At 42.3% G+C, this 25,967-nt stretch overlaps 1 protein-coding gene across 1 annotated transcript; it reads left to right on the forward strand.

The window, feature by feature from the left end:
• Nucleotides 1-25,967, forward strand: ZNF318 (zinc finger protein 318). The gene is made up of 10 exons (XM_055571369.1): nucleotides 1-600; nucleotides 3,154-3,305; nucleotides 8,745-9,384; nucleotides 10,609-12,054; nucleotides 13,681-13,780; nucleotides 14,695-14,999; nucleotides 19,474-19,674; nucleotides 20,131-20,230; nucleotides 21,160-21,278; nucleotides 21,564-25,967. The coding sequence occupies exons 1-10, from the start codon at nucleotides 145-147 to the stop codon at nucleotides 24,870-24,872; spliced, it is 6,828 nt and encodes a 2,275-aa protein (XP_055427344.1). The 5' UTR covers nucleotides 1-144; the 3' UTR covers nucleotides 24,873-25,967.

Here is a 25,967-nt window from a genome sequence, read left to right on the forward strand (position 1 = left end):
CTGAGGGGAGGGGGCTGCTCCGGCTGCGGGGGCGGCGCACGGCGGCCGTGGCGGCCGGGGTTGCAGCTGCGGCGGCGCGCTGGGGGCCCGCGTCCGGGGCGCCCCCAGGTCGGCGCTGCCGCCGTGGCCGCGGCTGCCAGAGCCATGTACCGCAGCGGCGCCCGCTCCTCCGTCTCTTCACACCGGCCTAAAGAGAGCGGCGGGGGCGACCCGCGCACCGGCCGCAGCTCCGGCTCCTCCTCAGGCCCGGCTCGCCGCACCTCACCGTCGTCCTCCTGCTCCTCCTCGTCGCGGACGCCGGCACGCCGGCCCCGCTCTCCCTCAGGGCACCGCGGCCGCCGGGCCTCTCCGTCCCCTCCGCGGGGTCGCCGCGGCTCCCCGTCTCCGCCCCGCGGCCGCCGGGCCTCGCCGTCCCCGCCACGGGGTCGTCGCGGCTCCCCGTCCCCGCCGCGGGCCCGTCGCGGCTCCCCGTCGCCGCCGCGGGGCAGACGACTCTTCCCGCCGGGCTCGGCCGGCTTCCGAGGGAGCAGCCGGGGGGAGTCCCGCGCCGACTTCGCCAGGGACGGCCGCGGAGACCATCCAGGCGACAGCGGCAGCCGGGTAATCCCACCCCTTCACCCGGACTCTGTGCTCCAGCCCCCTCGCCCGGGATTCCCGCTTTCAGAAACGCCCGCCGCCCGGCCGACCCGAGGCCTCCAGGCCGGGGTCCCCACATGGAAGGCCCTTCATCCCCATGGGCCCCCTCAGCGACGCCCGAACCAGGAGGTTCCTGGTCAGCCCCGGGAACTTCATTTGCACAATAACGGATTCGGGACGCGGCCGGGCGCCGGCTTGGGACGCCGTGCTGCGTTTCCTGGGAATAGGCTGGTTCTCTCCCTCTGTGTGAGGTGTGAAAAAGTTTGCCGGGCGAGGGGAAGCTCCTCCACGCCGTGTGCCTGGTACTTTTTCAGTAGTTGGTGTCCTTAGAGTTGGATGGTTTTGTGTGTGTCCCGCTAGAACTGAGCTGCGCCCTGGATCTGAAAAGGGTGAAATCTCTTTGTGGCGACTTAGGGTGGCTTAGACAGTTCCCAGGGTAGACACCGAGAGAATGTACACCGAGAGAATGTAACCTGTTCGTACTCTGTGTTGGAGCTGCTTCTCCGAAATCGAAGTGTGGGTATCTACAGTCGTTGTAATAGGTGCCTCCCCTTAACCTAGTTGTGTGGCAGGATTCACGTCCTTTCGCGGGGGGCGGGGAGGGTTCCTCTTTATCTAACAGCTGAGGAACTCACAGAGATTTAAGAAACTTAATCAAGGTGATGCCTGTAAGAAGTGGAGTGTGATTCAGTTCTTTACCTGGTTCCCAATACCCTGAATTTAACTGTTAAGTTTCCCTGCTTGAAGGGACAGAGCATGAGGTTAAGAAGGTTAGTTTAGGGGTAATACTGACTTTTCATGCATCTCTCTGTTAGTAGAGCCTCTGGGCAGGATCTGGTGTTTTGGTATTTGTTTTTATTATTAGTTAACCAGTCCTTTTAAAAAAGTGACAAAGTTTCTGTTTTATTTAGTGGCTCTCTAACAGTATTTGGGTACTCTGGTCATAGGTGAATTGACTTATTAAGAGTTTAAGATTTTCATAGCTGAGTATGATAGTCTGAATGTTAATCACTACAGAGAAAGTAAGGAAAACAAAAAACAATGAGTTTCCATAACTTCCCCTTTCTTCTCCAGTGCACAACCTATTTGCTCCAGTCTTTTGTCTCAATAAATGACATCACCCGCTGCTCAGCCAGAAAGTGATCATCTCCCTTCTCCCAGTCTGTAGGGATCACTTCATCTATCAAACTATCAGCTCTACCTCCAAAATACATCCTCCAAACTGTTGTCTTCCTGCCATCATTCTTATCTAAACTTTATTATCTCTTGCTTATTTTATTGCATTAGGCTCCATTACACTCCACTTTTGTTACCATCCAGTTTTTTTCTATACCTAGAAATAAAAATGATTTTTAAAGACCTCCATTTTATGTATTTGAGAAATATTTATTGAACCCTTACCATGCTGTTCTGGGCACTGGGAATATAATAATGAACAAACCAGTCAAAAACCCTGCCCTAGTAGAGCTTATATTCTGACAGGGGGAGTTGGATAATAAGAGAAGTAAAATGTCTTGGCATGTTAAATATGATTAAGTGTTAAGAGAAAAAACAGAAAGGAGTTACAATTTTTGGTAAGGTAGCCAGAGAAGGCCTTCTGGGAAGGTGATTTCTTAATAAAAACCTGAAGATGAGGATGTGAACAGAGTGAGCATCTAGAGGAAGTAAGTAGTAATGTCACTCCCATGCTTGAACCCCTTCTATGGCTTGTTAAACTAAGAATAAAAATCCAGATTTCCTAACTGTGGCTTCTGCCTGTTGTGTGTCACTTCACTGCAGTCATGCTGGCCACCTTTCTGTTCCCCCAAACATGCTAAGCTTATTACAGAACATGCTCTTTTGGCCTGAAACATCTTCCATCTGTTCTTTGCAAGACTGATATCTCATCATTCAGGCTCCAGATTAAATGGTATCACCTCAGAAAGCATTTTCTAACCATCTTATCTGAAGTAGCTCCTTTTCCCCAGTCTTTCATGTTATCATGTTTTAATGACTTTATAACACTTCACAGTGCCATCAGAAATATTTTTTTTTCCTAACCTGTGTTTGGCTTGTCTCCTTTAGTGGAAATGTAAAGATTCTGGTAGCAGACTTAATTCACTCCTCTGGCCCCATTCCTGGTGCCAGGAAATTAAAGAATTTAGGAGGATTGGAAGTATGGACTTTCATCTAAGAAAATGATAATTTAAAATGTGTATATGTGTGTGTGTGTGTGTGTATATATATATATACATATACATATAAATGTTTGTTTATTTGGCTGCACAAGGTCTTAGTTGGAGCATGGGAATACTTTAATTGTGGCATGTGGGATCTAGTTCCCCAACCAGAAATGGAACCCAGGCCATTAGACCCCTGGTGAAGTCCTTGATAATTTTTTTAAAATCCTTTATTTTTGGAGTAGTATCTTACCATAATCATCTCTCACCCTGTGGACTATAGCTTTAGAAAGGAGAACAGTTTTGAGTGTAGGAATGTCTTGACCCTATTGACTGTTACTATCTTTTACTCTTGTAGAGACGCTCTCCTGGTCTGAGATCTGACTCTTCTTTGGAACAGAGCTTACGGATCACTGTTGGCAATGACCACTTCTGTGTTGGCATACCAGAACGGAGGCGGCTTAGTGATCGACTGGGGTCACCAGTGGAAAATCTGGAGGATGCAGACAGGTAGGCTTCATCTGAGGCAGGGCACTTCATATGAGTACTTGAAGGTAGAAATGTTGCTGTTTTCTGAATGATGTATTTGAAAGGGTGGTGCCAGCACTGAAGTTTATGCCCTATGTCCAGTACAAAGTATTACATTGGAAAGAGTGGGGTAGACTCTGTTGCTGAAACAATTATGTAGAAAAAAAGACTTTAAAAGATCTAAGACTTCCCTAGTGGTCCAGTGGTTAAGACTCTCTGCTTCCACTGTAGGAGACATGGGTTCAATCCCTGGCCAGGGAACTACGATCCTGAGTGCAGCATGGCATGGCCAAAAAAAAAAAGGTCATCCTGGCCCCAACTGGAAAGGGGGAAGTTGAGGGAATATAAACAGTCCCCCAAATTAAAAACAGTTGAGATGATACAGATTCTAAAATAGTGGAACTAGGGGGGGGGGTCCCTTCTGCAAAGGAAAGTTCTGAACAAAATAGGATATCTAGGAAATCTACTTATTTATGGCTGCACTGGGTCTTCATTGATGCAATCAAGCTCTCTCTAGTTGCATTGAGTAGGGACTACTCTAGTTGCAACCCACGGACTTCTTACTGCAGTGGCTTCTCTTGTTGCACAGCACAGGCTCTAGAGCTTGGACTCAGTAGTTGGGGTACACTGGCTTAGTTGCCCCACAGCATATGGAATCTCCCGGACCAGGGATCACACCTGTGTCCCGTGTATTGACTGGCAGATTCTTAACCTCTGGACCACCAGGGAAGTCCTTAGAAATCTTTGTTTAAATGGTGTTATTTTTTAGCTTGTCCAGGATGAAATACATATAGATTCAGAAAAGGTTTAGATAAATTCATGTTTATTGTATACACACACACACACACACACATGTATAGGCATTAATAGAAAGTTAGAGATCTTTAAAAATGTTTAATTTCAGTTATTACTTTACAACCACTGAGGGCTAAGGAAGGGCAAATATACTCCACAGGGTGTTAAATATAGATCTCAGGTACTAGGAACTTAGGTATGTATGGGAAGTAAATAATGCGTTACATGTTTTTCACCTCGCAAAAGTAAAAGAGCTAGAATGGGAGTGCAGGGAAAGCACTCTTTCTGAGAGCTGAGAACCATGTCTGTTAATGGTTTCTGCCAAGTATATTGGGAGTTTTCACAAATGTTTAGCAGTAGCAGTAAATCAATATAATGTTCTTTTAAACTGTGACTCTCCGTGAAGTAGTGCACAGAATATAGGCAGGCAGGTGGGGGACAGCTGGGCAGGAAGTGTGAGGACCAGTGCTGCCCTTTGGTAATATTTACTTCAAAGCTTCAGTGGCTATTCAATGCAGTGAAGCAAGGCAGGACAATCATATAACACTGAAGCTTCTGAAGATAGAGCTTCAAGGTATGTGACTGTATCACTTAATTGAGGCAACAGCCCATGCCCTTCTAGCTGCTTCTATTTTGGGAGATGATTGAGTAGGCAGGCAGTCCGAGTAGGTGGTGCATGATGTGATTCTCTTCCTTCCTTAGGAGCTCAGGTTTTGGTGTGACTAGCATTTCCTCTTGCTAGTTCTAGGGTGTCAGCTCCCCTTTCCATAAACTTTGTTACGCATGTGTGCTTCAGGTAAACAATTGTCTGTTTATAAGTTATAAAAATTAAAAATTTCTTCTCTGTATTTAAGATAGTAATTTTCTCCCTTGAATCCTATTTCAGAGAGAGAAATTTATTTTAGAGAAAGTGAAATTAAGGTTCTACAAGGAGGTTCCAGGCCATTCTTTAGACTTTTTTGCCCTCAGCACTCTTGTTCAATCTGCTTTGTGTCGATAATTACTGTCTGCTAAAACCAGGCCATACGAACATTGGCATTCGCAGTGTCTTCCTGACTGTGAGTCCAGTCTTCAGCTAATGAAGCAGGCCATTTCCATCGTTTGTATGTAGGTGTGTGTTTATTTTTTCCTGAGACCCTGTATTCTTTCTCTTCCCATATTCGATCTGTTAAATTTTATACCAGGTTTGGGTTACAGTCAGATTACCAGGGTTGTCAGTCTCCTCACCACAGCAGTTCTCTGTGCAGGACTGTAACTTATTCTGAAAAGGAAGTGTGAATAGGTTGTGTGAATAGGTTGTGTGAAGACTCTGAGTTTCTGAATAAGTGTAGATGTGAGGTTGATTTCCCTTGTTTATGAGAGTATTCTGCACATTATACATTCCATTCATAGTAGTCTCATCTCCTGACTCCTTCTTGCCTTGATGTAGGGAGTAGGATTTTTTCCCTGTTACTTGCCTTAGGGAAAAGACAGAAGCACAACAGCTTTCTTCAGGCATTTTGAGGAATCAGCACAGGAAAATAATGGGAAGTTTGAGCTCTGGAGAACCTTTTTTTTCTTACCGTATACATTTTTTAGCAGCTTTTTTATTTAGCCATAATTCATATACCATGCAATTCACCCATTTAGAGTGTACAGTTCAGTGATTTTTAGTATATTCATAGAGTTGTACATATACCACTGTGATCAATTAAAAAATTTTTCTTTTTGCCTTATCCTTAGTCTCACCTACCCACCCCCCAGCCTATCACTAACCTTCTTCTGTATTTATTCTGGCCATTTCATATAAATAGTATCATACAATGTGTGGTCTTTTGTGACTGGCTTCTTTCACGTAGCATAATGTTTTCAAGATTCATTCATGTTTTTACATATAACAGTGCTTCATTTTTTTTATTGCTGATAATAATTTCATTGTATATGTATTTTGTTTATCTGTTACCAGTGTTGAGTGGATGGATAGCATTTTAGTTGTTTCTACTTTTTGGCTGTTATGAATAATGCTGCTGTGAATATTGGTGTACAAACTTCTGTGGATATATGTGTTGTTTTTTTTTAACTTGCTTAAGGGAATTTGTAAACACAGAAAAAGTAGAATAGTTCAGTGAGCCTCTAGGTACCCATCACCTACATCAGTCAATTTTTTTAAGAAAAGAGTTGGACTTGACCAAAGCTTTCAGAGAGAGTTTGTCACTGGACTGTTCTGAGCTGCAGGAGATGGGGCCCTTTTTAGGACTCACTTTTATTGCAGTCAGTTCTCTCTCATCCTTTGGGAAAACTAGGGAAGGAGGACATGAGCTTCTAACAGGCAACCTGATTTCTGCCTGTATTTACACATTAGCGCATTCTTTTAACTGTTTCTATTCCTCCTTTTATTGGTTTTTGCCTCCTTTTGCAGGAGATTGCAGGTTTGGATTGAGTCTTTCTGAGAGCCATTTCATTATTTCTAGCTTCTCGATGTTTAATATTGGATTAGATTTGAGGCTAGTTGGTCTCTTGGTGGAGAAAGCTGAACATAGGAGCAATGGATGAACTTGCCTACTAGCCATGGAGCCTGTAATTTTCCCCAACGCTAATGTGATCAGAGACTATGTATATAGATGGTGTTTTGGCAGTGGAGTGACTCAACTCATGGACATTCCTCCCTGAAAAAAGATGTGTTCATGGCTGGCAGACCTGCAAAGTAAAATATTTTACTCTATTTTTGTTTGATTTCAGAGATCATCTTTGGTCATTCTCATTCTTTCCTATTATTTCATAGTACATTGAGACCACAAAATTCCCTAAATACTTGGGGAGGAGGTGAGTAACAGGAACCTCGATTCCCATAGATGACATTCTTATAGAAGAGGTGATAAAATTTATCCTTTATAGTCTTTCATAAAGTTACTTATAGCTGTAACCTCAGTCTAAAACTGAACAAGGGCTGTGCTAGTGAATGAGAAAAAGCAGCTCTTTGATGTTCTACTAACTTTAGTCCCAGAAATAGGAAAACTACTGTCATAAAAAAACAAAAGTCATTTTTCGAAACTTCAAAAAAGCAGAAATAGCTCCTAGAAACTGTAGAAGACAGGAATAATTACCATCCTGTAGATAGTAATTCACTCTGAAATGTGAGTGACGTGTAAGTTTTTCTAAGTTGTATGCTTAAAGTGCTTTGTTCTTGTTTAGCTGCTCAGTTGTGTCCAACTCTTTGTGACCCCATAGACTGCAGCCTGTCAGTCTCCTCTGCCATGGGATTTCCCAGACAGGAACACTGGAGAGGGTTGCTATTTCCTTCTCCAGGGGATCTTCCCAACCTAGGGATCCAACCCAAGTCTCCTGCATTGCAGGTGGATTCTTTACCACTGAGCCACCAGAAAAGCTTAAAGCGCTAGGGGATCTTTGTTTCTGTGATTTAAATCAGAAACTTTTAGGGGGCAGTAGAAGCTCCCTGGGGCTTACCTGGTGGCTCAGTGGTAAAGAATCCACCTGCCAATGCAGTAAATGCAGATTTGATCCCTGGGTCAGACAGATCCCCCGGGGAAGGATAAAGCAACCCACTCCAGTATTCTTGCCTGGAGAATTTCATGGACAGAGGAGTCTGACAGGGCTGCAGTCCATGGAGTCTCAAAGAATCGGACAGGACTTAGCAACTAAACAGCAAAAACAGAAGCTCTGTGACCATAATGCCCCAGAAGATTAGGATACTGTGTGTGGTATAGAGATCTGAGCTGAAAGGACAGATGTTCCATCCTGTATTTTTACCTTCATGCCTTAAAAGTCTAAGGCCTTTTTATTTCTATAATAAATCTATCTCACTGTAATAGAAATATATAGTGAGATAACCATCACATACTTTTTTTCTGGGCTCAAGATTAACAAAATGCTTATGGATATTCAGGCAAGGCAGGAAAGAGTATAACAAAACAGACTGAGGGAGTTTTGTGGTTTTTAATATATGATCCAGTGAAATGAAGCAATTGCAGAACCTTCTAAAACTTACAAGAAAATCGTGCCAATTGGATAGATCAGTGGTTAAAAAAAATTTTTTTTCCCACAGTGAAACTCTTTTTTTTCCAAATGAAATATTCTGTAGAATTTGACAATATAAACAGGTAAAGTTGGCCTGCTCTAACTCAAATTTTGTTTTTACAGTTTTTGTTTTACACCTTAAAGTTTTTTTTTTTGGCTATACCCAGCATGCAGGGTGGTACCTGAGAATCTGCATCTCTAAAAAAATTTCCTGGGAAATACTGATGTTGCTTATTCAGACCAAAGTTTTAGTAGCAAAGAGCTAGTGTGAAGTTGTGTGACCAGGACTCTTTGTAGTCTGGTAGTGGTATTTTCACATCTCCAAGACCTTTGCATGAGACTCTGCATCCCCAAAGTCTAATCAAAGAAAGAATTCTGTCCAGATAGATTAGCAATCTCTTCCATTGGTTAGAGGCTGCAGCTGCTTATGCTCTGGGAAAAGGGAGAAGAAATATTGCATGTATATACGTAGATTTGTTCTGACTTCATGATTACTGTCTTTTGTTCTAAGCATTCTACAGCCCCCTTGTCAGATGTCAGTCTCTCTTAGCCTTGTCTGGTCTCGCTCTTTGCAAGTCCATTATATTCAGTGATGCTTGTCTCTTTCCTCAGGGATGACCTGACTGATGATTCTGTCTTCACTCGAAGCTCCCAATGCTCTCGAGGTCTTGAACGATATATTTCCCGGGAGGAGGCACCTCTCAGTCCCTTCTTGGGACAACTTGATGAGGACTACCGAGCAAGAGAAACTTTCCTTCATCGATCTGATTATAGTCCTCATATCAGTTGTCATGATGATCTGTTGCGGGGAACAGAACGGAATAGAGACAAACTCAAAGGCTCCTACTCTATACGACCTGAGGAAAGTAGCCGGGAGGCCAAACGGCCCCGCTATGATGACACAGAGAAGATGCACAACATGGGAAGTGATCACCCGAGTTTTACATCAGGGGCTCGCAACTATCGACAGCGTAGACGGAGCCCAAGCCCTAGGTTTTTAGACCCTGAGTTTCGAGAGCTGGACCTCGCCAGGCGAAAACGAGAGGAAGAGGAGGAACGAAGTAGGAGCTTGAGTCAGGAGCTGGTGGGAGTTGATGGTGGCGGCACTAGTTGTCCCATCCCTGGATTGTCAGGTGTCCTAACAGCATCGGAGCCAGGATATTCTTTACATCGGCCTGAGGAAGTATCTGTGATGCCCAAGAAGTCAATTCTGAAAAAGCGGATTGAGGTGGACATGGAGCCTTCCTTGCAGGTCTATGCTGTGTTTCTTTTAGGGTGTCTTGCTTGTTTCTCTCAATATTTTAAAGCCTAGTTACTTTCCCGGGGGCTGTGTCCCTAAGGTATCCTTGGAATATATGTTGGCGTAACATTGTTATGCTTATGAGCTGTACCTTTCAGGAGTCTAAGGAAATTGTAGGCCTCATATGCAGTAATAGAGGGCTTCTGTTGTTATGTATTAGGCTTCCTAAGGGGCTTCCCTGGTGGCTCAGACCACGGAAGAATCTGTCTGCAATGCAGGAGACCTGCGTTTAATACCTGGGTCATGAAGATCCCCTGGAGAAGGGAATGCAAACCCCACTCCAGTATTCTTGCCTGGAGAATCACATAGACAGAGGAGCCTGGCGGGCTGCAGTCCATAGGGTTGCAAAGAGTCAGACATGACTGAGTGACTAAGCACACAGGCTTTCTAGACAGACGTTTTGGAGAGTATCTATTATATAAAGTTTTTTTTCCCTCTAAGTTGGCTAGTCCTGTAGGATCTTTGAATATAGGTTTCTTGGAAATGAAGCTTGAAAGCAAAGGGAGGAGCTGATTGAATTTTCCTCATCTCTTTAAAGAGAAGAAAAAATGTGTGAGTGGTAGGACACTAGAGCAGAAATCCGATAATTCTAATTCTGGATCCATGTCTATCACCAACTTGCTGTGCGATTTTTAGACAAGTCACCTAACCATTCTGGACCTTGATATTTTTTCCTTACTTACAGAAAGATGGTCAGGCATGAGCACTTGTTTTTACTTGTTCTCTTAGGAGCTAAATGTTTCTGAAGTGCCTAAGGGCACTTAGGGAAGTAAGAGAAGGCTGATCAGTTAGGGATCAGAGTTTCCTGACTGTACTTCAGTCAAAGTAGCTCTGCTTGTATTTTTTTTTTTTTTTTTTTTGAAGATTCATAAAAAGAGAAAGCAAGTAAGCTAGGGCATCTCTAAAGTCCTTTTGAATTCAGATTCCTTGTTAAAGACTACAACAAATGGGCAAAAGTTAAGATTCAATCTGCCTTCTTTTCTGTTTCCCTTTGCTACAGCAGAACCATCTGGAGAAATGGGAAACCATATCTTGAACCTGGCTAAGGACCTCCCTTGCATCCACATGTATCTTTGCCCTGTTAATTCAAGAACAACAAAGTATTTATTTTAATCTCAGTTACTGGTTTTCTGAGATTCTATGTAGAGGCTAATTTAGTTATGTTTATCTTTGCAGCTTGAGAGTTTTCCCAGCAGTACCAGCTCCAGCCAGGATCACCCTCTTTACTCTGGACACTCATCTCTTCCACTAAGTGGTGCTATTGCTGCTTTTGCCTCAGAGGTTGAAAACAACAAGGGAACTATGGTAGAGACTACCCTGAAGGAATCTCAGGGCAACCTCTACCAATGGGGCCCCCTCCCTGGGATACCCAAAGACAACAGTCCCCTCAGAGAGAAGTTTGGAAGTTTTCTGTGCCACAAGGAAAAATTGGATATGAAGGCTGAGGGACCAGAGCGACACACAGACTTCTTGCTTCCTCACGAGAGAGCCAGCCAGGATGGCAGTGGTTTCTCCTGCATTCTGAGCATGTTAGCAGATTCTACCAGTACGCAGGAAAAAAGGCGACTTAGCTTCCCTGACATTGAAGATGAGGAGAAATTTCTCTACGGGGATGAAGAAGAGGATTTAAAAGCAGAATCTCCACCAAAGCCCCTTGGGAGCTCTGAAAGTGAAGTTATGAGGCAGAAGGCAAGCTCCCTACCCTCTTCAGCTCCAACTGTAAAGCTAGAATCAAGAGAAGAGACCAATCCAGAATATGCCAAGATTCATGACTTGCTCAAGACCATAGGGCTGGATATTGGGGTAGCCGAGATTAGTAAACTGGCTGCACGCACACAGGAACGACTTCATGGCAAAAAGCCGTCAGGTTCCTCTGCTGACCGCCGTTCCTCTGCTGACCGGCACTTTCCTGCAGACCGCTGTTCCTCCGTTGACCGCCGTTTCTCAGCTGATCAGCGCTCTGCAGATCCTCACAGACTGGAGAGTGGGGAGGTGCACCATAGCAATACCCACTCCCCAGAAGTGTCCCGTCCACACCAGGTCTCCCCTGTGGACCCTTACTTGCTCACAAAAAACAGCCCCCCGTTCTTAAAGTCTGACCATCCAATGGGCCATATTGTAGGACCTGAGGTGGTTGGCAGTGGGTTTCAGTCATCTGTTGCAGTCAGGTGCATGTTGCCATCAGCCCCATCTGCCCCAGTTAGACTTCCGCACCCTGCTTCTTTATCTCAGTTTCATGTGCCAAGGGCCTCTCAGTTTGCTGCAGCTCGGATACCTCCAAACTACCAGGGACCTGCCATTCCCCCTGCTTCCTTTGATGCCTATAGGCACTACATGGCATATGCAGCCTCAAGGTGGCCCATGTACCCTGCCTCCCAACCCTCAAATCACCCTCTACCAGACTCACACAGGACAGTGCCAGTTAGCAAACAAGCTACCCGCAGCCGTCCCAACCTCCGTGTGATCCCCACTGTGACTCCTGATGAGCCCAAGCATGAGGAGTCAGTGCTGGGCTCAATTCCTACTGCCCAAGTGCCTGTCCATGTGTCCATCCCATCACTCATAAGATATAATCCAGAGAAGATTTCTGATGAGAAGAACCGTGCTTCCCAGAAACAGAAGGTGAGTGTTAGCTTTGGGCCTCCTGTGCCTGCATGTTCTATTTCAACATAAATTTGTATTTGTCTTTTAGAGGGAGCTAAAAATTTGCAAGGTCCAAGGCAATCTTTAGAGAGTGCTGTTATTACCATAATTTTTTCTTTTACTGTTTTCTCCTTTGGCCTAAAGTATGGCCCTAGGTCCTACTGTGATTGCTAGACTTCTTTTTCCTAAGTTTATTTCTCTATCTCAATTACCAGCCTTAGGACACTATGGGTAGAAGCTGGGAGCCTTGAAGTCTTCAGTATGACTCATCAGAGAGTGAGGAACCAAAATTGGGTTCCTTTCCTGATATCCATAGAAATCAAGAAATCTGTGTTTTATCCCAGTGAGTTTTAGATCTTTTTTCTGTAGTGATTATGGAGTTTAAAAACTATTGACTAGTTGTTGCTTGGTAACTAAACCAAGAAATAAGCTTTGTTTGTTCTGGTTTAACTTAGAGTCCAGGAATAATAATATATTTTATGACACTTTTTTAAAGTAGTTTTTATACTGTCAAGGTTCATTGGGTTCCTTGACTATAGAAAGCAGACAGTGGCTGGGGTAAAGATATAATAATTTAGATGTTTTAAAGCAGTAGGTAAAAATTACATAGAGATGAGGAATACAGAATAGAATTTTGAATAGAAAAATTAATATATACTGTTGATTTTAAAGGTACTTGATAGCTAACAACTCACTTTGTTAAGCACAGTGACCTAAGGACCATAAAATTGTAATATGTGTTAATTTGGTTTGCTAATAAAATAATTAAGACCTGAGGAGAAAAATAGAAAAGGTGAAATTGGAAGGCTAATTGATTTTTTTCCAGTTTAAAAGAAATTTAGCTAATCCTTGAGAAGACCAGAAACACCTCTTAATTTTCCATTGTACTTGGGTACCCTGAACTTCAGTGTTTTGTGTTTTTTGTTTGTTTTTTTGAAGTCTTTTGGGAAAGAGAAGAACTTCCATACGACAAAACCTAAGACTGCAGAGATACTCTGAAGACTAGTGCTTTTCCTTTCCTTTACCTTTAAGGCCCTAGTACTAAAGTCAGGGCTGACAGTACACAGGGTTTTCACTTGAGTTCCTTATGGACAAGCCATATTTGTTTTTCCCATTAGGTGATAGTAGTAGAGTTGAAAGACCAGAGGCTTTAGGGCATATATACCTGGATTTAAAATCATCTTACTATATGATCTTTGGTATGTTACTTAGTCTTTTGCAACCTCAGTTTTCTTACTGTGAAACAGATAATATCATGATTAAATAAGATGATACATACAATGCAACTAACACAGTGCTTCATCCACAACACATATTCATTCCCTTCTTGATGGTTCCTTTTGGACTCAGAACTACTATCTAATAGTGTAGTGCTTTTACAAAAATAGTAGTTTCCAATCAATAGAGTTCTGGAAAGGATAATTCTATTCTGGGACTTGAATTGGAATGAAATAATCATCTTCGTTATAAAGTCAGAGCCTCTGTGTGCAGGTGTTTGTATTCTTGCATTCAGATATTATCTAGTATGAGGCTTTCTGGAAAAGAACAATAGAAAAGGGGGGATGTTGTAGGCTAAAGGGTCTGTTACCATTTTTTATTTTGCAGGTTATTGAAGAGAGGGAAAAGCTGAAAAGTGACCGTGAAGCTCGCCAGAAGAAGATGTACTATCTTAGAACTGAGTTGGAGCGGCTTCATAAACAGCAAGGTATCAGACACTCCTAGGCTGCCCTTTTGTTGTAACTTTAGTAAGAGATCCAAATGAAAAGCCTTGGGGACTCTCAAACAGGTTCATTGACATTGAAGCTTCACTTTCAAAAAAATTTTGATATGATTAGACTTATAGAAAAGTTGCATTAGTAGTGTAAAGAATTCTCAGGTGTTTTCCATGATTATTAGCATTTTACCATATTTGCTATATTCGTTTTTCTCTCAATTGTGTGTGTAGGTGTGGGTGTACACCTCTTCACCAGTGCTTTTAGGATTTCACATATACACTAAGGAAAGAACATAAAATATGACAACTTGGTGATAACAGAAAAGCAGAGAGTGGGAGAAGATGTAATTTCTTGTTTGGCTTTGGACTTTTTAGGAATGAGAAGCTTAGTTATTAATCCTGTGAGGGTTAATTCATGAGAATCTGAAGTTTGAAATAAGAAATAACATCAGGTGAACTTAAGGCAAAATGTAAAACTCAATGGATGTGTTGGTGAAGGGTCCTTAAATCAGATAAAGTCAAATATGTGAATAATTATTTGGTTCTCTGAAGAGAACAGCCACAGAATGCATGTGTTACAGTTACAGCATATATTAACCTTTTTGGAGGACACATGTACATAAACTTGTATATACCCTTCTAGGGATACATGGAGTCTCTCTTTGAAACCTGTCCATAGATCTTTAGCTAATAACCCCTACCTAAGAGATAATGTAATCACTCTACCTTTACTTCCATAGGAGCATCACCTAAACCGGCCCACGTGGAGGGCAAGTCTCACCTGCTTTTGGATGTTTCATGGAGAGACATTTTATGAACATAAAGTCTTAAGAATTAGTGTTTATGACTGAAAAATGGCTTGTTAACTTTCCTGTGTTTCTTTCTGTTGACATTTGACTACTCAGGGGAAATGCTGCGTAAGAAACGAAGGGAGAAGGATGGTCACAAAGATCCACTCCTAGTAGAGGTGAGTCGGCTTCAGGATAACATTATGAAGGACATTGCAGAACTTCGACAAGAGGCAGAAGAGGCAGAAAAAAAGCAGTCTGAACTGGACAAAGTGGCTCAGATCCTGGGAATTAACATTTCTGATAAATCTCAGAAGTCTTCAAGTGACAGTAGAGAGCCTACAGAGAAGACTGGGAAAGCAGAAAAATCCAAGAGCCCAGAAAAAGTGTTGTCATCCTCAAACTCCTCTTCCAATAGCAAGGTAACGACTCAACTTTTCCATTTCTTTTGTATCTTTTATTTCCATGGATTCCTAAAGCAGCCTTCTAACTAACAATTTTCTTAGCTTCATTTTCCAAACTGTTCTTACTCTTGCTAGTTATTTTTGTAAAACATAGTTTAGATCGTGGTACTGTCCTTCAGAATTTTAGCAGTTCCCCATTGCCTCCAAAGTAGAATTCTGGGCCCTCCATGTTCTGGATCTAGCATTTACACCTTAACTCACTTCAGTCTAGCTTCTAGTCTTCTCACAACTTGAAATGCCTTTTTGGTTCATGTTTAGCAGCAAGGTCACCACCATGTTGAACAGCCTCAAATTTCAGTTCTTAAATCAGTATTTGATACAAGGAACCACTGTCTCCGAAAAACTGTTTTCTTCCTTTGGCTCCCATCACATTTCTTTTCCTTCTTGTATGTTAGCTGCTCTGCTTAATTTCCTGATCTTTGAATATTTTAGTTCTTCAGGACTCAGTTCTAGCCCAGGTCTCCAGAATTCTGCTTTTTCCCTAGGTCATTTCATTCAGTCCTCTGCTGAAATACCATATTGACAACTTTCAGTTTTATATTCTAGCTCAGGTGATTCTTATAAGGTTCAAGTCTGAGTGTCCAACAGACTACTCACTATTTCCACTTGATTGTCTCTAACACCTTAAAATCAATGTATTCTAAATTAAACTAAGATTGTGCTCAGCCTCCCTCTAATCTTTCTTCCTCTGCTGTTTGTTACCTGTCTCAGTGAATGACATTACTGTCCAACAGTTTTTATGCCAACAAGTGGAAAAGCATTCCTAGTGCTCCCCCTTCCTAACTGCTCCACACGATTACAGAGTCTGCCAGTTCTCCATCCAAAATAAATCTCAGTTCCATTCATCTCATCATCTCTGTTGCCATACAAGTTCAAGCCACCTTCAAGTTTTGCTTGTACTGCTACTCTCTTAATTCTTTCTCCACATTCAGCCAGTGGTTATGATACTACTTTGCCTGCCTCTTCAGCCTCATTTCAAATCTTACTTTTCCTTTGCTCTCTGCAATTTCATTACTGGCATTTTCATTCCATAAATGTTTCATCATCTTTAATGTCTTTGTGTCCTCTCCTCCTACTAATTACTACTCTTCTTACCCTGTGTTCTCACTCAAATTCATCCTCAGATCGCAGTTTAAATTATTTCCCTGACTCCCTTTCTTGATTTTCCAGGTTGTTAAATTTGCCTCATATATACTCTCATATCTTCATTTTCCTTCTTAGCATTTATGGCCTTGTAATTGTATTATTACATGTGTTCCCCAATTAGATTTTAAGGTTCAAGGGATCAGGGACCATATCTGTCTCATTCTCCAGTATAGTCCCCAGTACACAGTTCAGTGCCTGCCACATAGCAAATAGATAGCTCTCAGGAAATCATTAATAATCCTCTTAGCCTGGAATAATCTTTCTCCCAACTCTACTCATCCACTAAGGCCCAACTTGAATACTCCCCTCCTCGGTGAAGAATTCCTGAATTCCGCTGTGATTGAGTCAGACCTTTTTTAGCATTCCCATAATATATTACTTTGTTCCTTTATAAAATGTATTTCATTCTGTCTTACTGAAAGCATGATTAAACTCATGCCTGATTTCATGCCTGTCTCTTGCACTAAATGAGAGCTTCTTGAGAATAACAGAGTATAACTTATTTTTGTGTTTTCTCATGGCATCCGGTATGTCTAGTACGTAGTAGATGGTCAGTTAATATTGGGGTTAGAGAAGAAGATACTCTGTATTCTCTGTCAGCCAAGCTTTAATTTTTTTATGTCTTCCTGGGAGACTTCTCTTTCTCAACCAGGTAGGACTATTTTCTTATACCAGGACCACTGAGTTCAGGGCCTTTGATGGGAAAAGAGCTTGTAGTTGACTTATACATTATTTGGGGTTCCATTTAGGCACCAACCCCATGATAAACTATCATCTTGACTTGAGTGAGAGAATGTTCTCTGAAGTTAACAAGAATATGTTGCAATTTGATTTTCATTTCAGCAATAAGGAATGTTCTCTCTGCAAGCTCTGTTTTCTACCTGTCTTTGGTCTTTCTTCTTTCTTTGCCTCTTTTTAAAATGTGTGGTTAGTTTGATTTTCTTTCTCTTAAATAGCTCATTTCATAAAAGTAAACACATGCACATTTCCATAGTTCCATTCACTTAGACACAGTTGTTACTGATGAGTTGGTATTATTCCAAATTACCTTCTTCTGTTCATTCATTTAATAAATATTTCTTGGTCTCCAAAAAAGTGCCAGACAGTGTTTAGATATGGGAAGTATAAAAGGGAACTATGTAGTTGGTGGTGGTGGTGGTGGTTCAGTCGAAAACAGGCTAAGGAATATGGAGTAGTTAGGGAAAGTCTTCTGGATAAAGTGACATTTGACATTCTGTACCTAGTCACATATCTGTATTGATTATTCAAATACATCTTTTAATAGATTTGTGTTGTTTTTTTTTTTTAATTGGTTGCACTGGCTCTTTGTTGTTGTGCACAGGTTTTCTCTAGTTGTGGCAAGTGGGGGTTACTCTTCATTGTCAATGAATGGCCTTCCCATGATGGTGGCTTCTCTTGTGGAGCATGGTCTCCAGGGCACACCGGCTCAGTAGTTGTGGCTCACGGACCCTGGAGTTCTCGGTGCTTGGGTTTAGTTGCTCCACAGCGTGTGGAATCTTCCCAGACCAGAGATTGACCTGGTGTCCCCTGCATTGGCAGGCAGATTCTTATCCACTGTACCACCAGGGAAGTCCTAATCAAATGTATTTTGTTATTTCGTTGTTCAGTTGCTAAGTCCTGTTGACCCTTTGCAACCATGGACTACAGCATGCCAGGCTCTTTTGTCTTCCACTATCTCCAGAGTTAGTGGGCAATAGTTGCTCACATTCATGTCCATTGAGTTGGTGATGCTATCTAACCATCTCATCCTTTGCCGCCCACTTCTTTTGTCTTCAATCTTTCCCAGCAACGGGGTTTTTTTCCAGTGAGTCAGCTCTTTGCATCATGTGACCAGAATATTGGAACTTCAGCATCAGTCCTTTCAATGAATATTCAGGGTTGAATTCCTTGAGAATTGACTGCTTTGATCTGCTTGCAGTCCAGGAGACTCTGAAGCATCTTCTCCAACACCACAGTCTGAAAGCATTTGTTACTTACTCTTGTAGTATTTCATGATAGTCTTTCCATGTCAATAAATAGACTTATATAATATCATTTTAGCAACCTTATTTTTATTGTTGTATGGATAACAGTTTAACCAGTTAAATCACCTGTAGTTTGACGTAATTTCCTGAGGATAAATATCATGGAATAGAATTGCTTGGTCAAAGGTATAAAGAATTTTGAGGTATATAATTTGTGTTCCTCAATTATCTTCTGGAAAGGTGGTGTCAGTTAGTACTCACCAGCAGTGTATGCATGTGCCCATCCCTTACCTGCTGGATATGATCTGTTTAGTGACCCTTGAATAGGACTGTAAATGGGAAAGATTATTATTGAAATCTCAGTTGTTTCCCTTTCTCTATTTAGTCTTCCTTTCCCCACCAGCCAATATTCCAGGTGCTCCCTTCCCTGATTGTGTCTACTGTGGAACCTACTTCATACTCACCTTCTCTGTGTTCCAGGATTATCTTTTTTATGTGCCTCAGTCCCCAATATTATCCAGAATTCTCATTTCCTGAATACCTTGTTCTCAGCTTGCTGAAAAATGAATTCATATTATTTATTATTGATCACTTAATGTTGGAGAGTTGATATATTTTAAAAGAGGATTCATGTTAACTGAAAGATGTTAAATTCTAATGGTGACACTTTAGGCAGTTAGAAACATTTTACCCAGATTCCTGTAAGTTATCCTAAATAGATGACTATACCCTTTATCTATGCCAGCCTTGTTCTCTAGTTTTCTGTACTGGATGTGTCTGTGATGAGAGAGTTCACTATCATCTGGTTTGTTTGTTTTTTTTCACTTGCTTAATCTGTCAATTACCTTTTCCATTTCCTCTTCCCTTCCTAGTTGTCATCATGATTGATAAACTTAACTAATGTATTTAGTTGTATAGGTAACACATTTAACATCTACCAAAGGTGATACTATAGAAGATTCCTATCCACTCTTGTTCTCTACCTTCCTCCCCAGAGGCAGCCAATGTTTCCATAATCCTGAGTATTCTTCTAGATATTTTCAGATATATAAGTAAATATAATGTCATTATGATTTATTCTTCATAATGACATGACACTGGAATCAAATTAATTCTCTTTGAGTCTTGCAGACAGATTTCTCATGGGGTTTTTCCCAGTTTGTGCAGCTTTAGGCAGTTTTAACAGAAATGTGATCATACGGTCCTATTTCCGTTATTGCAGTAGCTACCTGCTTTTTCTGAGGGAAGACAGATCTAGATTGTCTTGAATTCCTTCTTAGTACAGGTTTTTCCCCCTCTAGGAATCAAAGGTAAACAATGAGAATTCCCATACTAAGAGCCCCAAGCCTGCTGAGAGCCCCCAGCCAGCTAAGCAGTCTGATCAGCCCGTTGCTGCCTATGAGTATTATGATGCTGGCAATCACTGGTGCAAAGACTGCAACACCATCTGTGGGACCATGTTTGACTTCTTCACCCATATGCACAATAAGAAGCACACACAGGTAGGTATCTTGCCCTCTGTTATTTCCGTTCTTGCCCTCTTTCCCCTCAAACTCCTATACCCCCATCTGTATTACAAAGCTGGAAAATGCAACATTCTCATATGGGCAGGAGCCCCAATCTGAAGAGCCAAGAGGTACCAACAAAGGAGACATCATCCCCAGGGCTCAGTCCAGGGGACCTGCCTGTAACTAAACACCATGGCAAGTGTAAGTGATGCTGCTGCCTCTTTTGATTCCTTGAGTACCTGATTATTTGTTTTATTTTATCCATTGCTAGTACTTGCTCTAACATATGTTTACCTTTTCCACAGGTGATTTCCATTTAAACAGTTGGCAGAGTGGGTGGGGGTGGGCAGCTGGGGGCTTCTGGTCCCCCCTGGTTGTTGGGGAGAAAAAGAAAAGTGGGTCATTGAGATTTTAGTGCTGTGTGTGAGCGCCTCTGCCTCTTGCAAATAGACACTGGATCCCTACAACAGACCTTGGGCTTCAAAGACCCAGAATGAAGCCAAGCAAGATGCTGTAAAGCGCACTGACAAGATAACTGTTCCTGCAAAAGGTAAGTTTCCTCCCTGCCATTTTTGTGGTTTCCTTACATTCAGTCAGGGAAGAGGTATCCCTGAACTAAGGTGCAAGGAAGCAGCATAGAGTGAAACATAACCAATACTTTTAGCAAAGCTGGAATATTGTATTCCATGTGCACAACTAGGTCCTAAAGAAATAAAGAGAGCTATAAGACAGTAACAATCTCTACCCATATGGCCAACAATCTTAACAGATGTTAAACACATACATACCACTCTAAAATAAAACTTTCTTTGTGCTCGCTTCGGCAGCACATGGACTAAAATATGACTTTCTTCACCACTGACTTATGCACTAAAACCTTATTTGAAATCCAGGGGAAAAAGAACAGTAAGAGGTGCAAAATAACTGCCTTTTCAGCTAAGAACTATAAAATATTTTTGAATAGTTGTTATTAGGGGCTAAGTTGAGAAATAGAAAGTTTTTTTGTCTTTAAACTTCTCAGTTTCTTACCTTTGTAAGTAGTCAGTGCTTCTACATCCTTTATATCTGTAGAAGATAAATTCCTAAGTAATTAATACCAACATGAGAGATTCTCATACAAATGGTACTGGGCTTTTGAGGAGTATAATTTTTAAATCTCCTAAGATACTTAGTGCTAGTTGGAATTTGAGGAGAATCAGCAACAGAAATGAGTCTGGCACAGAAAACTCCTAAATTAACCAGTTAGGGGATTAACCAGTTAGTGTTCCCAAAATGTAGAAGGGATGGAGGTCCTGAGTTCAGGCTTTAAGTTGGAAAAACATACCATTGAGATTCTAAATGCTCCTTCTGACTTGAAAGTGAGTAAAGTCCTTTATACTGTTAATCATTTTACTGCAAAAGGGAAGTGGGATTTCCTTTGGTTGCTGTCATCTTGGGTAGAAATGACTTACTTTCTTGACTTTGTTCTACTTCTTGCAGGCTCTGAGTTTCTGATTCCCATCACTGGATATTACTGCCAGCTCTGTGAGGAATTTTTGGGGGATCCAATTTCTGGAGAGCAACATGTGAAGGGTTATCAACACAATGAGAAATATAAGGTTGGTTTTTGTAGTAGCCTATGGAGATTTCCTACTTTCTGCAGTAATCCTTTTGATGTTGTCAAGCTCAGAGCAAGAAAAAGTCCTTAACACTTCAAATTCTATATAACCACAAGGAAGTTCTCAATCCTAGTAAGAAATGCTAACCTGAGAGGACCATTTATTTATTCTTGAGGAAGGTGAATCAGAATTTTCATTAAATGAGTTCTAATAGTGGCAGGGTCAAATTTTCTCTCTTAAAGTATTTTGCCCAGTTATTGAGCCTTTATCTTTTCTCTTCCCTAGAAATATGTGGTTGAAAACCCATTGTATGAGGAGCGACGGAATCTGGACCGCCAGGCTGGCTTGGCCGTGGTCCTAGAGACAGAACGGCGGCGGCAGAGTGAGCTGAAGCGCAAGTTCAGTGAGAGACCGAAGGAGGAGAAGAAAGAAAAACAGGCAAAGATTATGAAGGAAGTAAAGGAGGACGATAGGGTGTCTGAGGAATTAGAGGACCAGCTTTCTGAGGGTGGAAACTCCCCTGAAAAGGCTGAAAATAGAAAGAGGCCTAGCATCAAACTCCAATTAAAAGAAGAAATAAAGAAAGAACCACCAATATCTTCCTCTTTTGGGAAATTCAGCTGGAAGAAGCCGGAAAAAGAGGAGGAAAAAAGTTTAGTGATCCCAAGTATTCCCAAAGAAGAGATTGTGGAAAGTGGTAAGGACAAAGAGGATGGCAAAGCTGATCCTGGGAAGACAAAGCCTATCAAAATCAAACTCTCTGGGAAAACTGTTGTTGCACATACTAGTCCTTGGATGCCTGTAGTGACAACTTCAACCCAGACTAAGATCCGACCCAACCTGCCCATCCCATCCACAGTCCTCCGCAAATCAGGTTCAGCCACAGTAAGCAAGCCAGCTCCGCTTAACACCTTTCTATCCATCAAATCTTCTGGAACCACTGCTAAGCCTCTGCCAGTGGTTAAAGAGTCTTCAGCTGATCTCCTCTTGCCTCCCGACATCATCTCTAAAGCATTTGGAGGGGAAGAGGTGATTTTGAAAGGGTCTCCAGAGGAAAAAATGGTGCTGGCTGAAAAGAATGAGCCATCACATATACCTGAACAAATGCTACCACCTCCTCCACCTCCACCTCCACCGCCACCTCCACCACCTCCAGTTATACCTCATCCAGCTTCCCCCTCTCCTGCCCAAGCAAATGCTATTTTGGCTCCAGTGAAATCAAACCCAGCTGTATCTCACACTGTCATCCCTGGCTTCCTGGGTCCTAACATTTTGAACCCAGTATTACCGGTAGCCATCATGGCCTCAGCACAGCCTACTGCCATTCCTTCTGATGAGACGGCTCCTGGGGTGAGTGAGAGTGACCGGGACCAGACCCTATTCTCTGTGTTGGTGCGTCCTCCACCTCCCCTCTCAAGTGTGTTCAGTGAACAAGCCAAAAAATTGGAAAAGCGTAATTCATGCTTAGCCACAGCCAATGCTAAGGATCTGTATGACATATTCTACAGTAGTGGTGGAAAAGGAGCCCCTGAGACTAAGCTGAGTGGTGGTCCATTAGCCAACGGGGAAAATAGAGCTGAAAATTCAGATACCTCTTCCACTTCTACTTTGAACAGCAGTGCATCCCAAGAGGAGTTGCCTTCAGGTAGAAATTTGGTCTCTGCTCCTATGGTCAGCAGCTCTGAAAAGCCCATTTCAAAACCTCTGGTGTCCCTAGGAAGATTGTCAGCTGTAGAAAATGTAGATTCAAAAAACAGAGGCAGCAGCTATGGCTTCCTGCAGCCTCTGACAAGGTTGTGCCAAAACAGGCCTTATGAAACTATTAGCCCAAAGACAGAGACTTTGGCCAAGTGGGCCTCTGGTTCCTTCCAGAGTGATGCTAATAAGGATGTAGCTCCAGTGAGGAAAATTGAACTTGACCTGGGAGACCCTGGGCCACCAGGTGTGGAGCCAGCCTCTGAGCTGTCAGATACACAGTGTCATACCATGCAATCTCAGAAGTTGGTAGAAACCCACCTTGTGGAATCTAGTAAGCAGCAAAGCCAGGAGCTCCACCAATCTAAGCATTGTGGGAAAAGTGAAGTAGAGACAAGCACTGAACTAAAAGAAGAAGGAGTGAAACTCTCTGAAAGGACAGTGAGAGAGGGAACAGATATCAATGTTGGGCCCAATAGCATAGAGGACTCTAATTTGAACAGTGGGAACAGATGCATGTGGGAGGAAGAAGTAGAACAGCCCAACTTGCATAGGACTGACAAAAAGGCTAAACAGTCCAGGAAATTGATAACAGAAAGTAAAACTCAAGGTAAACAAGTACCTGAATTGAAGACACAAGCTGTCTCTTCCACAAAGGCAAAAATAGACTCATATCCGTCAGAAGCTAGGTCTTTACTCCAGAACCCACAAGATGTGAAAATTTCTGCCCCAGAATTGCTTCTTCAGTCCCCAGACAGATCAGATATGTGCTTGAAAGACCATGAACAGAAGCAAGGAGTCCCAACTTGTAGTGAGGAGTGGCTAGAAAATTCAGCACCAGAATCATCTTCCAGAACTTCTAGGTACAGAAGCCTCAAACTGAAGAGAGAAAGATCAAAAGACTTGCAGGGTAAAATGACCTATAAACTGACTGTTTGGGATGAGAACAAGAAGCCAGAAACCTGGGAGAGCCCAGAGAAACCAAAAGCAGAAGCCCTGGAGCCTCGAGATGTCCATCCAGAACTAACAGTGACAATAGAGAGCAAGGCCTTAGAAAACTTTGAAGTTACAGATTTAAAAGTAGAAGAGCTTGCTGCCCTGGGAAGCCTGGGGGATATAGGTGTTGATTTCTGCAATACTCGGGTAGACCCAGCACATAGATCCCCAGTTGCCCTGTCTCAGAAAGTATGTGAAGAAAATTCTGTGTCTCCTCTAGGAGGTAATCCCTCCACTCTCACCGACTTTGAACCAATACCATCCTTTTCTGAGTTTCCCTTAGATTCTCCCAAAACCCTGGTGCTGAACTTTGGAGCAGAGGGTGAACAAAACTCAACTAATCCCAGAACTGGGAGGATCGCTCCTAACATTTTGAAAACTGGACTTCCTATAGAAAATGTTGGCCTTGGCTTGGGGAACCTAGAGGGAACACACCAGGCCCTGGACCTGTTAGCAGGAGGAATGATGCCTGAGGAAATAGAAGAAACATCTAAATTAGAGAAACAAGATTCACTCAGATTGGAATCAGAAACAATTAATCCTTTATGCCTTGGGCCATCTCCTTGCCTTCCAGACCTTGTTGATTTTGTCACACGGACATCTGGAGTTCAAAAAGAGAAGATATGTTCTCCTCTCTCTGAGCCAGGTGACCCTCCTGAGTGTAGTTCCCTGGAGATGGGACCACTGCAGCTAGAAATACCGAATGCATCCATCACGGAAGTAGCAGTTCCTCAAGTAGATGAATATAGTGACAACCCTTTGAATGTGGTAAAATCTGTGGCTTCAGGGTCCCATACAAGGGAACAGGTAGCCGGAGGCAGTACGATCCCTCAGGAAATAGCTGCACAAGAAGCTGCTGTTGATGCGCTCCAGGACCACACGGAATCCAGTGTTCACAGCTGAGAAAGCACGTTCAGAGCTACTTGTGGATGAATCCTATTGGCTTCTAGAAATCAGGTGCCCAGGTGACCCAGGACTAGTTGGATCTCATCTGGAACCTACACTAAGAGATGCAGTCAGCATCTTAGAGTAAATGTTCATGGAAGCTAAAAAATTTACCTCCGTTGCTTTTTTCCTTAAGAAACCAGACAAATCAATCATAATTTCTATACATATCTGTAAAAAAAGTATTTTCTGTTAATTATTATTATTATTTTTTTTTTTTTGCCAATTTATTTTCTCCAACTTTGTCATTAAAATCAAATGTCTATCTGGCTCACCACCTAGTGTGCTTTGATTGTATTTTGGCTTTGACTCTTCCATTTCTGGGGGAGGAGGGAGACAGAGCTGACTTCTCCAATTGCTGTGTTGTATTCCCACCCAATTTCTTGGGCAGCTGATGGATCTCTGGGAGAAAGACAAGAAAGCCTGCTGAAATGGAAAACTACTGATGAAGGAAGGATTGTTCATCTCTTAGGCTTTCCATTTGGATGGGCCTGCCTTAACATTGTTTGAAATGCAGTGTGAGTAGCCCTTTTGTTTACTGTTTATTTCCTTGTGGCATGTCAGTCCCCACACTTCCTTCATTCTGTTGCCCTTTCTTGAGCTGGTCCTGCTAATCCACAAACCTATTTGGAAATCACCTCAGTAAACATGGAAGAAAATCTACCAGGCTCACTTTAGGAAGACAACAAATCGGTAAGGCTTATTCATGGCTTAGTGCCAGGAGCAGATATGCTTTTGGGGTCCCTTTTGTTTTTGAAATGGCCTTTGTTCATTGTACTGTGATCCACTGACACTTTGTGCAAATTATTTAGCAGCCATTTTCTGTTCTGAAGAGGTAGAGGATCTGAAGTTTGTTTTGGGATTGTACTCCTCCTCTGTTCCACACTTATATGTATTCCTCCCTCTACCTCTCCCTTTCCCATTTTTTTCCTCCATAGTGTGATGTTTTGGGTTGTACATTTGTTCAAAAGATTAAAGATTTATGAGTTGACTTGGACAAGTTTAACTTTATTTTTATTGTGTTAATTACTTGGAATAAATGCATTAATCTCA

This window comes from Bubalus kerabau, chromosome 3 (genome assembly GCF_029407905.1).
Source record: "Bubalus kerabau isolate K-KA32 ecotype Philippines breed swamp buffalo chromosome 3, PCC_UOA_SB_1v2, whole genome shotgun sequence".
Lineage (NCBI taxonomy): Eukaryota > Metazoa > Chordata > Mammalia > Artiodactyla > Bovidae > Bubalus > Bubalus kerabau.